This window comes from Melanotaenia boesemani, chromosome 8, assembly GCF_017639745.1.
Source record: "Melanotaenia boesemani isolate fMelBoe1 chromosome 8, fMelBoe1.pri, whole genome shotgun sequence".
Lineage (NCBI taxonomy): Eukaryota > Metazoa > Chordata > Actinopteri > Atheriniformes > Melanotaeniidae > Melanotaenia > Melanotaenia boesemani.
Window position 1 is genome coordinate 18,723,082 of NC_055689.1, and position 16,620 is coordinate 18,739,701.

At 38.7% G+C, this 16,620-nt stretch overlaps 1 protein-coding gene across 1 annotated transcript in view; it reads right to left on the reverse strand.

The window, feature by feature from the left end:
• LOC121643775 (oxysterol-binding protein-related protein 1-like) overlaps positions 1 to 14,878 on the reverse strand; it is a 21,091-nt gene extending 6,213 nt beyond the window's left edge. The window contains exons 1-17 of the mRNA XM_041991299.1: positions 14,399 to 14,878; positions 14,230 to 14,315; positions 14,080 to 14,154; positions 13,798 to 13,909; positions 13,619 to 13,704; positions 13,060 to 13,204; positions 12,850 to 12,917; positions 12,118 to 12,162; positions 10,818 to 10,891; positions 10,423 to 10,486; positions 10,164 to 10,265; positions 9,935 to 10,060; positions 9,641 to 9,719; positions 9,135 to 9,241; positions 3,840 to 3,999; positions 1,985 to 2,174; positions 348 to 423 (exon numbers count right to left, since the gene is read on the reverse strand). Of these exons, the coding sequence (XP_041847233.1) occupies positions 348 to 423; positions 1,985 to 2,174; positions 3,840 to 3,999; positions 9,135 to 9,241; positions 9,641 to 9,719; positions 9,935 to 10,060; positions 10,164 to 10,265; positions 10,423 to 10,486; positions 10,818 to 10,891; positions 12,118 to 12,162; positions 12,850 to 12,917; positions 13,060 to 13,204; positions 13,619 to 13,704; positions 13,798 to 13,909; positions 14,080 to 14,154; positions 14,230 to 14,315; positions 14,399 to 14,522 (1,719 nt within the window). The 5' untranslated portion in view covers positions 14,523 to 14,878. The remainder of the gene's footprint in view (positions 1 to 347; positions 424 to 1,984; positions 2,175 to 3,839; positions 4,000 to 9,134; positions 9,242 to 9,640; positions 9,720 to 9,934; positions 10,061 to 10,163; positions 10,266 to 10,422; positions 10,487 to 10,817; positions 10,892 to 12,117; positions 12,163 to 12,849; positions 12,918 to 13,059; positions 13,205 to 13,618; positions 13,705 to 13,797; positions 13,910 to 14,079; positions 14,155 to 14,229; positions 14,316 to 14,398) is intronic.
• Between the last annotated feature and the right edge of the window lie 1,742 nt (positions 14,879 to 16,620).

Genomic DNA, 16,620 nt, shown 5'->3' on the forward strand with positions numbered 1-16,620 from the left:
GTAATTAATCACAGGTTTTATGCAACACGCAGCAACTTCACACGGTGTCCCAAATCTAACACCTAGTTTGCTGTTGCAAAATAATGTTGCACATAGGGGATTCTTTAGCAAAGAGCTGAAAATTCAGTGAGGTTTTCTGACTTTTAGTATGCATCTGCTAAAAGTGCAGTGCATCTCTCAGCTTGCTTTCAAAAACTTTCATGAGTTTGGTGACACAGAGAGGATTAACATTAACATGTATTTATACCTACAGTCCTGGTTAATTACCAGACTTTTACAGTAGCCTTTAGAGGAAGCAGTTATTAAGTAGAGATACCACAACCTGACTAAAGCTGGTGTGTTCTTACCATCCCAATGCATTTTTTCAGGATACTCCAGATGCTAACATCATTCCTGGAGAACATTGGAGCCGGCAAGGATGTTCTGTGGGAAAGCAGTGAAAAGAACTGTAAGACAGAACTGGTGCATGTACGATGAGCCTCATGTTTGTCAAATAAAATAGTATGTCAAAATCAACTATATGAAGAGGAAAAAAAAAGGTTTTGTTGTTTAACTTGTGTCAGCTGTGCAAAACAAGTAAACCTTGGGAAATTATGATATCAATCAACACTCAGAAGTAATTCACCTTTCTACTGCGATACGAACTGGGCGAGCCACTCAAGTGAACCTGCACCATTTAAAATCCTCAGTAGTCAGCATTGCTGATCCACCTTTGAAGCAGAAAAGGTTATCTGACACCTGTAAGCTAACAAGCTTTCCGTTGGACTGTTCAAGCCTCATGTAATACCCATGATTGGATGTACAACTGTATGCCAGTATGTGTTGCTTTTTGGTAGTGGTAGTTTTTTAATTAATCATTCTGCATCTAAAGCCTTTGCATAAGAAACCCCCCCCCATGCCATTATTCTACTTCACAGACTTTGTTAGATTAGATTGGGTCATCTATTTGGCTGAGTTTATCTTCCAGTCTTGCTGACATCTGTAGTATTGACTGTTTTACAGGTACACTAGCTAGAAGCAGATGGTGTCCCTGTTCAAAATTGAGTGCTGGAGCAGCTATACACATAAAAGCCATTACTTCAGCTAAATAAACAGTGAAGATGGGAGCTGGGAGGGGGGATTGCTCCATCTGTACAATGAACAGAGCAGTGATGCATAGCAGATATACTTCTGGCCTAGTTTTTGTTCCAGTTCCCTCTGATTCAAGATGTATTTAAGCATGGACGATTCATTTAATTACGCTAACAAGAGGGGTTTCTCTTCCGAATCGTTTACAATCGGCACAATGCTGTACTTGCTCTTAATGTTTGGCAAACATGTAGTTTTGTTGTAGCCATTAGCTTATCTTTTTTTTTTTTTTTTATGTATAAAATTTACTGTAATATTTAACCTATTTAGCAAAAAGACTACAGGCCTACTTACAAGTGAAATATCAAATAACATAAATAAATAAATAACAAATCTAGCCAGCTATTTACCCAGCCCTTTTCTCTAACTCTTCTTTGAACCAGTTCATGTCAAATTATTTATGAATCACTTGTTTCAACAAAGAGATGCTAACACAAAATCTGCATCCAAAGAGAAAGTCAAATTCAGAAGCTAGGAGCTAAAATGACTGCTCACTTGGAGAATTGGAGCACAGGAAAAACAAAACAGGCTATTCTCTGTGGATCAGGTGCTCAAGTAAAAACATCTTATTACAAAAACAAACTAGAGTGGAAAGGTGGCATCTCATTACACCAGCACTGCCTACTGGATTACCCGCTTGCTGATTGAGGTCAGCAGCCTATCAGACACATACGAAGCAAGTCATCGGCTCAAAATTGAAGTTATATTCTGCTGAATCCAGCAGAGATGACCATCTTGAACAAAGCCTTAAAGATGCAAAACAATGAGCTTACACATCTTTGTGTTGGCATTCAACTCTTTGTTCATCATTTAAGCTAGTAAACACACATGACATCAGAACTAGAGCATGTCCCACCTGTGCTTCTTGACTCCATTGTTCTGGGCTGGTTGGTTGCCACGGTTACCCTCTCCTGACATTCCGCAAGCCCCCCTGTATGCGCTAGGATTGTGGAGGCTGTTAAGAGGGGTGTCTCTGTCCTCGTCCTCTTCGCAGGAGTAACTGGCCACAGACAGGAAGCCGCTCACAGAGAGCTCCGACTCAGACTCTGTGGGATGACGACACGGGACAGAAGTTCAAGTAACGAACAGGTTCAAGTAGCTTGCTCAGAAAACCTCTGGCTCTGTTGCCTCAACCGTATACGCTCTGAAAATAAGCGTTCGTGCATGGGTTCCTCTCCCCTCCCTGATGCCGGCAAAGCCCCACCTGAGGATTGAGCACCAACGAGAGGCCAAACAGAGGCTTTGTTTCCTCCAACATTGTTTGCCTTGTGCCTGCTGGATTCTCCCTCCCCTACACAGTGCTGTCAGTGACGTTACAGGTGCTGTCTCCAACACAAAGGAGAGGAGAATATGGTATTCACACATTAGAAGAACTGCATATGTTAGTCTGAGATCAGTGTTTATTTATATGCCTGTACTACATAATATGTTAAAGCAACAGCTGCATGGAATTCCAGGTTGTTGGCCAACATTAAAAATCAAATGAACTTTTCCTAAAAATTAAAACTAGCAATAAAATTGAAAATTATTCTTGAAACCTACCAAGGGGTCATTGAGCAGGATTTAATTAGAATTGCACACATATTTGAAAAGGTGCCACATTTTCCACTACATACTGGGAGAGAAAACAGTTCTCTTCTGCAATAACATGGCAAGGCAAAGATCAGGGGATAGGTATAAGAACATTTCTAAAACTTATAACTCAAAGTCACCTCCGTAACTGCAAAATGAAAAAATGTTTGCACTCACAAGATGGGGCTTTGAACGGGAAATGAACCAAAGTGCAGGCAGTCAAACTAACAAAGCTTCATAAATCTACTACAAGGATGATACAACCTAGTAGGAGGGCAACCAAAATCTCTCCAAGAAGTTTTCAATAGACCAACTAGACAGAGAATATTTTTGGACATTTTGGTAACTTGAGAGCATGAGAAAAACGTAAGCCAAGAAAATTTTACTGTGTGTAAAATTCCTATTTTAGGGCATGGTGGTGGTGGCATCATGTAATGGGGATGTTTTTCCAACAGTGGGAGTTCACCTCCAATCTGTCAAATTTTTCCAGTTTTTTCGAGGAAGAATGAGAAAAACGATTTAACCAAGAAAACTAAAAGCTGCTTAACTTAACGTGAGGACCAAGATTGGTGTTGAGGATTTTTAATAACTTTAAAAAAATGTTAAAAAGAAAAACTCACCTTGTCATTAGAGGATATTTCGGGAGAAAGGCGGTGACAAAAACTGCAGGTTAAGTCACTTAAAAATTAAATCTATAGTATAAAATGTGCTAAACATGAAGAAATCTGATACTTTCTGACAACAATTCACTGTAAGCAGTGTCACTTTAAAGCATAATCCAAGAAAAAAATAGGGAGAAAACAGATTTTTAAAATTTGAAGTCTTTAATTGGCCCTTAAACAAAACATTAAAATAAATTTAAATAATTTTTGCATTCATAGTTTATTATTGTGCTATTATGTCAAAATTATTGTAGTACAAAAGTATCCACCAGGGAGCATAAGACAAGTATAAGATTGTGTAAAACAGGGTTTTGAGCAAAGTTTTTACCATAAACTGTATGTTTCTAATATAATACATACAGCATTAAAGGGTTAAAATCATCCCCAGCAATATATGATCCATTCAGGAGATGACTGGTCATGTGACATTAACAAAACTTGACAATTTTAGTGTCTGTCCTTCTAGGGGTTGCTGACCTGACTGAGCATCATAGAAGTCATCTTCTGTGAGGGTAGTGAGAGTAGACGACCTCCTGCTCTTACACACAGTCTCGTGGTTCTCAGTTGCCAAAGTTTGCAGAGCTTCTGTCAGAGCTTTGTTCTTCTCCTCCTCCTGCTCTAACTTTAGGCTCCACACCTGTAGGCAGGATCGTTGGGCAGATAAAAACACAGCAGAGACAAGAATAAGAATCTACTCACTGATGCAAGTCTACATGAACAATGCAGTCAATATCGTTTGGAAATATGTGATTGCCGTTTGACATGAAGGCATTCATCTGCTTGTTCAGCAGCCACAGTGTGTACATATCTGTGGTGCTGTTGGCAGGTCGTTGTTCTAACCCTACACACAGATCTGGTTTCTCTCAGGTAGAACCATACACCCCAGTCACAGAGCTGGGTCACTGTGGGACAGGCCAGATCAGTGTTTCCTGTTGTCTGCTGTTGATGTGCAACCAAAGAGAAAACCCAGACACTGCCACTAAATCATAAAACTCTTGTTACAACAGAAATGTTTCCTTAAAATACAAATAAATACATTTAGAAATTACTTAAAAATGCAAGAGGTCTCACAAGGCAAAAGAAAGTGGACAACAGTTTGAAAACTTCCAGTCACCTTGAAAACAGATGAGTCAGAGGAAGAGGAGCTTGTAAATCACACTGTAAATCTGAGACTGCAAAACAAAGGCAGCGTCTTCTATTGAAAATCAAAAGTTTAACTTCATTGCTCATTTTTCATGTCGTTGAGATTTTGTACAGCGGTGTATATGGCTATGAAAAAACAGAAATATGTCTGAAGAGCAGGGATCCACCATCCCAGTGTAGACATGCAGAAGGTTTGTTAGCAACTAAAGTGATTGCTGTTACAGAGAATACATGTTTAGCCACAAATTATATCAAAATGATACAAACAATTCAGGGCATATTATGTTTGTCAGTCGAAAAACTAATTGATTCAAATTCAATGCAAATCAAATTTGGCATTTTGCTTATCAACTTCCCCCGTAGTGACTTTAGCCACTGTGGTCATATGAGAGAATAATAACCCACCATTTCATTCTGCATTGATGTAATAAAAGAAAAATATGCTGTGTATTTTTTGGAGCGTATATCATGTGCAAGTCATTTATACTCTTAAAAATTACACACATATACACACACACACACACACATCAAAACAGTCCTGAATGACCTGCTATTTTACTGCAGTCAGCAGCTTGACCTTTAATCCATCAACACACACTGCATCAAATTCCACTGTGGTGGACGTCTACCAAACAGAAAATGCATATATTTCCAGATTATTCCTTTCTGATTAGCACAGCCAATTAAAGGTCGCTGATGTAGCCATCTGTAATGAATATTGATCAAGTCCATTCAGCAAAAGGTGAGCCAGAGCAATTCCTACTTTATTCTTGTTTAAAGTTTGAAACTTTAAACTGCAAACTTAACAAAAACAAAAAGTTAATTATAATAACTAAATACTGACTTGTATCTGCAAGGATTCTTGCTGAAACGAGCCGTCTACATACACTGAATTACTATGATGTGGCAAGATTTCTTGAACTGTGATTAAAGCTAAAAGAAACCTTCTGTAACATAAGATTTAACAGCACTGCGGCACCGACACTGTAGGACATGTTAATGGTTTCACACTTTCAGTCCTCACCCTTTATAATGTTCTCTATTCCCTTACTGTCATTTTCTTTGTGGAAAACACAGAAATACAGCATCAGTGTGCAGGTTCAGCTTCTGATAAATGGTTTCTTTTTGAGTTATGCACAAAAATATCCATGGTTTGGCTCCTCCTGCCACATTGATAGGATTTGTTTTGGCATTCGTTTGGGTTGAAGGAAAAAAAAAAATCAGTCAAGCTCTAGCCAAGGAAAATTGTGGTGGCTAGAAATACAGCATGATGCTTAAACAAACCATTTCCAGTTGGACTGAGACAGAAAAGACAGAAAACTCATGAAAAATAATGATAAAAAAAAAACAACTCACAATTTAAATGTGTATCAGTAAAAACACAGTAGTTGCAAAGCTTTAAAATAATAAATAAAATGTAAGATGAGGTAAATTGTCTCCTTGTGTTGGAATCTGTGGCAACACTCCTTCCAGACACTCGACAGAAAAGCCCATCGACTTGGTTGTGTAACTATCACAGCCAGCTCTTTCATTCTCACTGCATCCTCGCGCCTGGACACAAAGAGTGCTATTTTAAGCCTTGCTGAGGCTCTGTGCAAAGGCTGGAGCCTGAGAGGGATGCTTCTCCTTGGCCAACACCCCAAAGGGTAGAGATTTTTATTTGCTCTCTGCTGAAGGGAAAGCAAATCCCAGAGGCAAAATTACTATAGCTCTATAGCTCTACATTATACTGTTCATCAAACTGCCCAGAAATGCAAGTTGTCTGGAAGCCAAGAAAACAAAGTAAAGCAAGTGCCTTTGCAGTTAGAGATGTAATAACCATTTGCACAGAAAAAGTACCAGGTACCTTTTATGCATAGACATGTTTGATCAAAAGATCAGAATCACCTCTTACACAGAAGGAATGCTAATTTGACAAACAGAAACACACTAAGTAATGACTCCATGATAAGAAATGACAGTCAATGGGTCAGTTGCCTGTGTGGCAATGACTGAAATAAAGATGTAATAAAGTGTCCCCTACATTAGGCCAATGAGTTATCTTACAGATAGCAGAGAAAAAAGGTATATATATCATATACACACTATGCTACCATTCTCCTGCCCTCAGAGCAATACAAACTCGCAGATGTGTTCATCTGCATGTCTACTCGAAGTACATTCACAACGGTCAGGGAACCTTGTAGAGGCTTACAGTTTAAAATCTCCCTGCTGGTTTTGACAAGTACAGATTTAGAGGCTTGTTTTTATTTTTTTTTTCTCTTTTACACCCCCCACACACATCCCAAAATTCCCTAACCCAAGGTTGCCCATTTGTAGCTCAGTCTTTTTGAGGTTGCTGCACAGAAACAAAGTTAGTTGCACAAATCTCTCCACATGATTAAATACCATGTACTGCCATTACCAGCTAGTCACACTGTACCCTGCATGCACTGCATGAATGTGGCACTCTGCAGCAGCTGCTGAAATGGGTCACATCTACAATGCTAAGGGGCAAAACTAACTGCTTCAAAACCCTTTGAACTGTGAAGTGTGTTTCTCTATTATATCATCCTCACGGATGTCAAAGTGCAAGTACAACAACACACGACCACTGTTGTGCGTCATGCGCACGCAACAAATGTGTGAGTGTTGCCAACAGAGACATATGGGCTGCGACTATGAAAATGTGGGATTAGCTTAATACTGCTTAATACAGGCAATCTCAGCAGTGTAGGAAATATAATCCAGTTAGCTCATGTAGTAGCAGCAGATTAGCAAGAGAGTAGTGGATGCAACATGCTTGTTAAGACATTTTTTTTTTCTTATCAACTAAGTAATTAATTCACCCTCCTTTCTTGTGACTTTTTAAGTGCTTCTTGGGTGATGAGACTGCAGTGTACGTCCCCAGCCTCCCTATGCTGAGAATGCCCAGTTATTTCTTGTGACAGGACAGTTGTTGCTGCCAACCAGGATACATTTGGGAATGTACATTATAAAACAGCTGAGTTTTATTGTATCTGATGCTAAATAAATCAAGTTTTCTACACTTTTTAATGCAAACTGACATGTACTCTCCCATGAATCTCCCATAGGAAGATTAATTCCCACTTTATCAATGGTTTTACTCAAGGAAGCAGATATGCCTGTCATGTTATGCTTAGAAGTCAGTGTGGTATTATGAAAACAATAATAAAAAACAGATTGATATATGAGCTTTAAAGTTAAGGTACTACATGAAAAACTTGGTATTTATCAAAAGCTAATTACACATCTTTACTTTAAAAGCTAATCTATTGGTATTACATCATCAAATAAGTCCTTAGTGCAACTGAATTCATGCCCGTCTACGCTCATACTTGGGCAGAATTCATTACTAAATAAGATGATCTCATTATTGGGATGCAGTGAGGAGCAGCATTCAGCATCACCTCAAATGAGCTCAATTCATCATGCTAAATTCAGTTAGTTTAATCCATAGCAATGACCTCTGCATACTGATGATAGCCTTCACTTCTGCCTGTGCTTCATATCTATACATACAAACATAAATCTCAAGTCAACAGCACACTACAAATGAATAACTGCTCAACTTCAAATGCCTTTCACCAAATCAGTGGGAGATCAGCCCACAGCAAACACAGCCAGGTATCAGCTGACAAGAGGAAAGCTGAGAATATTTCACAAGAACAACAGCTGAGTCCTGTACCTGTGCAGACGTAATCTGAAAGTGCCGTCACCGCCTCTTCTTTTTCCTGGGCTTGGATGCTCTGGCATGTGAAAGCGTGCCTGCGAGCTTGTATTTTCACTGTGTGAGGGTGAATGTATGCATCTTCAGCTGAGCCTGTGAATATGCAAATGCTTGAGTTCCCTCACTCAATGCACACGCAGCCTTTCCCTAGAGCAGGAGTGTGTGGATCCAAGTCCGAGGTTTTCACTGTCTGTGTGTGTGTCTCTACACTGATCTCCAAGCTGAACGCAGACCTAAGCATAAAAGCGGATCTCTCCTGTGTCCTTCCTCCAGACATGCCAGTGATTACCACACTCTTCCAATGCACCCCCTCCCCTCCCAAATGCACAACGCTGCCACTGAGACAGGTGGACAGTGACACATAAGCGTGGACATTAATTTTAAACCACATTGGTATGAGGGAGCTAATGTAAGGGGAGGGTTTTAAGGGTTTGTAACCATTCAGTATAATCTATTCAACCAGTAGGCTGATCCCAGTACGCAGGTGCTGGTTTCTGAATCAGAGACATGAAGATTCTCACATGCTCGGAGAGCTGCACTCAGTTTGAACATCTAAAGTCTTTTCACATCTATAACAGGATTGAAAGGTGCTTCAGCAACGCTAGATGAGATCTGAAATCAAACACTGTTTTATAATCATTAGGGAAAAATAACAACATTACAACAACACAATATAATAAATTAGATCAATGTCCAAACTGGAGGGCGTGGCAACATGTCAGTGGGCACAGTAGAAAACGTTAGAGAACCACTGCATTAGATCAACCTTTGCAACATTTCAATAGCTCTGATTTTATGCAATCGTGTGCAATGACACAGTGGGCATTCAAATCCGAAAAAATATAGTATAATTTTAGTTTGGTCAACAGTAACTGACATGATGAAGAGGTTTCTCTTACCTCTTCTTGTCTTGACAGCAGTTCTAGGCATGTCTTGAGGGCAGCACAAGTTTCACTGGAAAGTTTACTGGTCTCTTTGACTTTCAATAGAAGAGGTGCAGCCAAAGCTTAAAAAAAAGAAAGAAAATGATGCACATGTGACATGTCCATCAGCCTGAAACATGTCAGGGCATTTAAAATAGGCATGCAACTTCCACACTGCCTTGTGTTAAAAATGTATGCAATTTAACTAAAATTAAACTCAACATTATTATTTACTACAAAATTTCACAACTATTTTTACCATTACCCAATGAATTACAATGACAACTACTTAGACTACATATAAATATTCCAGAATACCCCATGAAAAGCAGCAGCAACACATCAAAGAACAACCCCAGAAATTCACTCTTTGAGAACTTCAGGATTTGTATCCCTACAGATTTTGTACATGCAAAAAAAGCCATATAACACATAGAAGTAAAGGGCAATGCATTATCTGCATGGATCTATCTGATACTTACCTAAATTTCCCTCATTCTTCACCATAGATTCAAATATTAACACTTCACTTTCCAGTTTCTGCTGGCAGACTTTGGCTGCCTGAAACAGCATAAACAAGAGAAAATACTTTAACTGTGGAACTCTTTGTAGCTCAAGAAATCATCTGATGCACATTATTTGAAATTGGCTGAAAACAAATAGACGACAGCATCTCTTGAAAAGAAAAGGTGACTAAATGTATGTATTAAAAAACGGACACCTCAAATGTCACCACTTCAACACATAAACTTTTGTTCCAATAAATTTTAATTTACCTGAACTGCTTGTGTCAGATTCCCCATTTCCAAATCAACATCAAAATCTCCATCATAAATGATCTGACCTTGATTACAGTGCCGAGTGCTGTAGGATGCATGCTCTTCCAAAGCATCCAACCATTTCTAAGTGGACAAATACCAGTAATATTTACATATTAGTCTATTCAAGCAGATATGTTTGCAGAGGCAGTGGTGTAGCAGCATTACAGAAAGGGGTTTAACTCACTTTTCTAGCTGCCAATGAGTCTATCTTAGAGGGGACTTTAAAGTTATGCACAGTGTCATCGAAGCACCTGAGCATGAAGAAGCAATGATCCCATGGTTTGACCTCGAGAGACAAACGTAAAAAGGTCATGTTTGCTGCACTTAATATTGGACATTGTTAACTTACAAGCTGACAGTGGTTCCAAGTGAGGCATGATTTGATTGAGCATTATTATGCAGTCATAACAGATGACAATAAGTCTTTAGCCTCAGCTACTTACCATGCAGTAGGCTTGTGAAAGAGACTTACAGCCCTGTTTTCGAGCATCAGCCTGTGCATCAGCTCTAAAAAATAGATAATAATATATGAAGAAAAAAAATAGATGAAAGAGCACAAAAACAGCAGTTATACAGCATAACAACATTAATCCATCAGCAGCACAGATGTTGCCCATGTCTAAACAGCTTTCAGTGCATGACTGATGAGTTGCTGCTGGTCATTTCCACCCCAGTAAGAATTTTTTGGAAGGAATGAGATTTGCTTTATTTCAGTATCTGCAGATAACATTATACTGTTTCAATTAACTTGACTTTTTATACACAGTAAAAAAAAACACTACTTAATGTATGTGCATATCGGCTTTAAGCTTTGGAAAACTAGAGAAAGTTATCTCACTGCCTGGGGTACCAGGAGATGGTTCCATTTTCAATCACCACCCAATGAGATCGCCATCCAAGAAAGCGGGAACTCTGTCAAAGACATAAAATGGATCCAGTAACTGAACAATAATAAAACAGTGGTCTTAAAAATAGTGATTCAACGCTCATGCTTAAATTCACACATATGAGGCATCAGGTCTGAATGAGTTAAAGATGCAGTGTGTAAGAAAAATCAAAAGGTCAATGAGTGATATGATATCATTAGAAATGTGATGGTATTGGCATGTAATCACTTATGGCTTTATTTTCTTAGATACTTACTTGCCATGGGTCCACATACATGGCAGCTGCCATATTTCTGACACCATTTTACTATGGTGTCTGTGAAATGACAAACAACTGTGTGAAGCGAGAACTGTCTGAGCTTTAAAACTGCAGTGCTTTGTTTGATCGGGGCTAGAGCAATGTTTGGGATAACTAACACCTAAAAAGCCCTATAGAGGAATACACTACATATGTACACAACTTTAAAGAAGTAACATGCACTGCAGTTATCGCTGCTCCTGAGGTCACTGGATGCACTCACAGATGCAAACATGTTTATGTCTGAAAGAATTTTGGCCACTGACAGCCACCATCCATTCACAACTGTGCTCAGCATCTTTACCCCTAGATTATGTAATTCTTATACACTGCAGCTTTAAAACAATAAAGCTTTGTTGTAGGAGAAGTGTAGGATTTAGCAGCATCTAGTGGCAAATTTGCAAATTGAAGACAACTGAGAACCTCTTTTGCAGGGGTGTTTATGTCCAACTATCCTGCAACTTTTAGATCCCTTCTCCAGCACACCTGAAGCAAATGAATGGCTTGTAACCAGGCCTTCGCAGCGCTGAATGACAAGCACATGAGGGAATTCCGAGGGAATTAGTTCAAGTGTGTTGGAGAAGAAGTGCATCTAAAAAGTAGCAGTGTTGCAGCTCTCCAGGACTGGACCACAGCAGCCCCACCCAGCAGGACAATGCCCCATATCACAATACTTAGGAATAACTTGGGAAATCTGACAAAAAAATACAAATTTGTAACTAATGTGTAAATCCCCCCAGATTCTAATTCGACTGAGCATCCACAGGATCTGATCCATAGAAGTCCCACCTTGCAACCCACAGGACACAATATGTCAACTGTAATCATCCCAGTTCCTGGGCTTCATAATGAGTTTGTTGTGGCAAAAAGGTATATAACAAAATATGTGTTTAGGTTTTAATCTGAACAAATATATTGAGAGCAGATGGAAATACACTTGAACATCTGTGCACCTTCCAAAGAGGCCCCTCAACCTTCTGCACCCCACTGCTCACATCCTAGAGGTGGAAAAAAGAAAGAAATCTCAGACTTGTGAACAGATAGAACCAGATGACAAGATTAGATCTTTAATGAGACCAGAAACACTCAGTTGCACTGTTTAAAAAGGTTTACAAGTATATTTCAGTTTTATTCATCAGCTCAGTCTGTGGTCTCTTTTTACCATGACTGTGCACAACTCCACACTGACACTGTGCCAGGCTTATCAGACATTCAGGCGAGAGCAGGGCTGCTGAGTTGCAAGACTTTCCTTCACAGTCTATAAAGCTAAAATGAATATATACAAAGATGGCAGGAAAAAAAGAGATGTGTAGTAGTAGTAGAACTAGTTGTCTGGACATCCTACTCTATAGTGAGGCAAGATTCATGTTTTGGTTGCAGCTGAATGTTTTTTTTTTTTTTGTCTGCAACAAGAGATCTAAAAATATCCCGTCAATTAGGGTGCTGGATAAAAAAAAAAACAAATAAAAAAAAAAAACAGTCATTTTAAATCAGAGGAAGATGAACTACATCAAATACTGATCTATTAGGAATTTTATCTTGACATGACAGCTGAAGTTGGAACTTGCAAAAGACTGAGGATTAAAATGTCCACAAAAATGAAAAAATGTATAAAAACTTGGTATAAATCTTTGAAAAAGGCAAATCTAAAGGAAACTGCTGATTAAAAACAATGTTTTTCTCACCTTGTCTTGATAGGCTGCCAGAATCTGCTTCAGTTCGTCAGTACGAACCAGATCCAGTGGTGTCTGATCTGCAACATCATCAGTCAAACAAAGAAATAATGATGCACCTTTAGACACTACTTTACCTCAAACAGTGCTTATGGACAGTCTACTTCTTCCAAAGAACAACTACAGAACGAATACATGATGAGAACAATACGAGTGATGTACCATTGTTGTTCTTGGCACTTGGGCTGGCTCCAGACTTAAGCAGCTTTATGACGCACTGCTTCTGCCCCCTGTAGGCTGCACAGTGTAACGCTGTGTTCCCCACTGAATCCCTACAGTGGATATCTGGAGCTTCTTTATGACTGAGCTGAAGAAAACAGCAACCAATGTTTATCTTTTTTTACATAAATAAAACTATTATTATCCAGATAATAAAAGTCAGAGCTGGTCTGAAAAAGAGGTAAAAAAAAAAACAACTCACAGATCACTGTGAATGATGGCATATCTAATCATCTTTAGGACTCAACCTACCTGCTTAAGCATCAATCAGTGAGCCTCTAATATATATATATATATATATATATATATATATATATATATATATATATATATATATATATATATATGCTAAATATATATATATATATGTATGAAATAAAAATATGCAGAACCTCACAGACTTTCACCTCCCAGTGAAAGTCCTTTTCTTTCAGTCAGAAAAAAAAACCCTCACAAAGTGTAATATATTCACTCAAAGTTCTTAGAAATGTCAGATGCAAACCAATTTAGACAGACTGGAAAGGTCCCCCTCTCTGGCAGCTCCTAAAAGCTTCTCCTCTCGCCGTCTCATCTCCCTCCTCTCTGCAGCTGCACAAACCAAACAGTACTTGAGAACAAAGACAGCTGGCCTTCTGCAAGGAAAAACCACTGGCCATTTAAAAAACACCAGCGATTTCATACCCTCCAGCATTGTAATGATTTCATCATCCTCTGTGACATCTTTAGGGATTTGAGCCGTTCCATTGATTATGTTGGCACAGGCATCATAACGAAGCAACGACAGAACAATTTCCTTAAGGTTCCAAAGAGAAAGGGGGGAAGGGGGTCACACGTGGTCTATTACTTGTCATCAATTAAGAGTCTCAGTAGGAGAAGGGTAGATAATACTAGAGTTCATGACAATTGATACATATAATGTACATTGCAGACAGCATCTTCTGTTATAAGAAAATGTATTCATACCTTTCTTCCAGTGTAAGCTGCTTTGTGTAGAGGTGTGTCGCCCATATCATCCTGCAAATTCACATTGACCCCTGCCTGCAAATGCATTCCTGGAAGTGATTTTTCCACTTAACACAACATAAGAGTACAGTAGACTGTTCTAGATCTGACCTTTAGTAACTCCTCCACAACATCCTTGTGGCCAAAATTACAGGCCAGATGTAGGGCTGTCCAGCCTGAAGTGGTTTTAGACCAAGCTACAGTCAGAGAGAGGAAAATTAACTCCCAGCTACATCTGAACTCATACCTGCTGTGTAATACCTGTTCCACACACACTTACATCTGCGGTTGATATTAAAAGAGCCGTTTTGGTCAATCCTGGACTGAAGCAGCCTCTGAATAAGGAGAAAATTGCCCTCTTTAGCATTTAAGAGAAGCTGATCTTCCCGTGTGTCTTCCTCCATCACTGAACTTTTCTGGACAAGTTACGCGACTTTAGATCCACGTCCACGATGATTTACGCAAATTAGCCGCGGCTTGTTAAACAAATATTAAAGGTAACAGATGAAAAGAGATTCCAGACTACAAATAAAGTCTTAAAGTTGAACTGTAGTTGCTACCATATCACTTTTTAACATCAGCCTCAGTCCTCTCCCATAAACGTTGCGCGACGTTCCCAAAATAATGGTGCCAATGGGAAAAATGAGCGTGTATACTACTGATATGCTAGTTTGATCAGACTGAGACGCACTCACATCAAATCTTAAGTCTGACACTGATCTGGTTTAGAAGCACAACACTTCTCAGCCGAAATTTGATCGCTTCAATCAGCTGACGATCAACTGTCACGTGACAAGACAGCTGCTAAACTGGGGGGAAAAAAAAAAAAAAAAAAAAAACATTCTGCATAGCTTCTCCTGGTACAAAAGTACAGGCCTCCACCCAACCCAAAGCTACAAACAAGGAACAAATAATAGCAATGCTGATCTACCACTTAGTCATGTAAATTGATTTATATAATAAGAGTATCTATGGTAATATGAGTAAAATCCCACGAGTAAAGTTGGAAAGTAAAATATTATGTTTGATTGGTGAAGATAATAATAATTTAAACATAATAAACATGCGTTTACTATGTTTAATAGGCTTTCTTTTAATCACTTGTAATTCATCTGTTGCATAAACACACATGTGAAGTACATATAGTCTCATTCTGTTACACAAAACTTTAATCAAATGCTAAATTGTGCCTTGGAAATCCTTGTTTTCATCATGAGTGCGACTTCTAATAATCACTTTGAGAGGCAATGTACTAAATGATCTAACAGCTAAAGACCACTTTTCTTCAGAAAGCTGGTTTTCTGATAAGCAATAGGACACACATCCTGAGAGATTTGCCACCTCTTTGTCACATCACAATTGACTGTGTCTTGTTGCTTTTTTAGTCCCTTTTTTTAAAAAAAAATCTTATTTTCATCGCCTATTGACACCGAGGAGACCTGCAACAAGTGTGCTCACTCTCAAAACAGTTTTCATAATGATTGAAACATGCATGATCAGAATGAGAGATGAAATTATACAATGTTTTGGCCTATTTGGTCAAAGTGTCTTCATAGATCATTAAAGGCTGCAACTCTAAATATTTTCTTGGCTGATTAATGTTATCATTTGGACTTGAATAAATCCTCATTTAAAATGAATATAATTACACAATGGTTCTGGAAGTGCTGCTGGGTCCTCATGCTCTTATAAATGTTTGATTTTTCAGGTGTGTTTAACTTAATACAGATTTTTGTACTTTGAGCGAAATAAATAATAAAAGAATTGTGCTTCCTAAAAAATATAGATTATAGATGATGCTACATTACATAGAAATGGGACGTGATGATCCGAGTGAAAGCAACAATATATCCTGGACTCAGTGATGAAATAGATTTGTCTCCTTTTTGTCAGATGGTGTAAATTGTTTAAAAGGTTATGTATTTAAATATTTTATACACTGCCTGGCCAAAATAAAAGTCACCACCGGAAAAAAAGGTCACACACTCTAATATTTTGTTGAGTCACCATTTGTTAGTTAGTCCCTGTGGCACGTATTTGCTGTGGCATTGTTTTCATAAGCTTCCGCAACGTCACAAGATGTATTTGCATCCAGTGTTGCATTCATTTTTCCACCAATATCTTGTACTGATGATGGGAGACACACTGTGCAAAGCCGTCTCCAGCATATCTGAACGATTCTCGGTGGGGTTCAGGCCTGGACTCTGTGGTGGCCAAATTCAATGACGTGTCAAACCACTCTTTCACAATTTAAACCCAATGAATCCTGACATAGTCATCTTGCCTGTGTCATCAGGGAAGAAACACTTACGCCTGATGCTCCAATCACTCTGGAAACAGTAAATCTTGACACATCAGACTTCATGACTTTCTTGTGTTGCTCCAGAGTCTAATCTTTATGCTCCCTAGCAAACTAAAGTGATGATAATTCCCCACTATCCTTCCAGTTTTGAATGTGTTGAGCAGTTTTAGGTCAATTTTAGAGGTTTCGGCAATCTCATT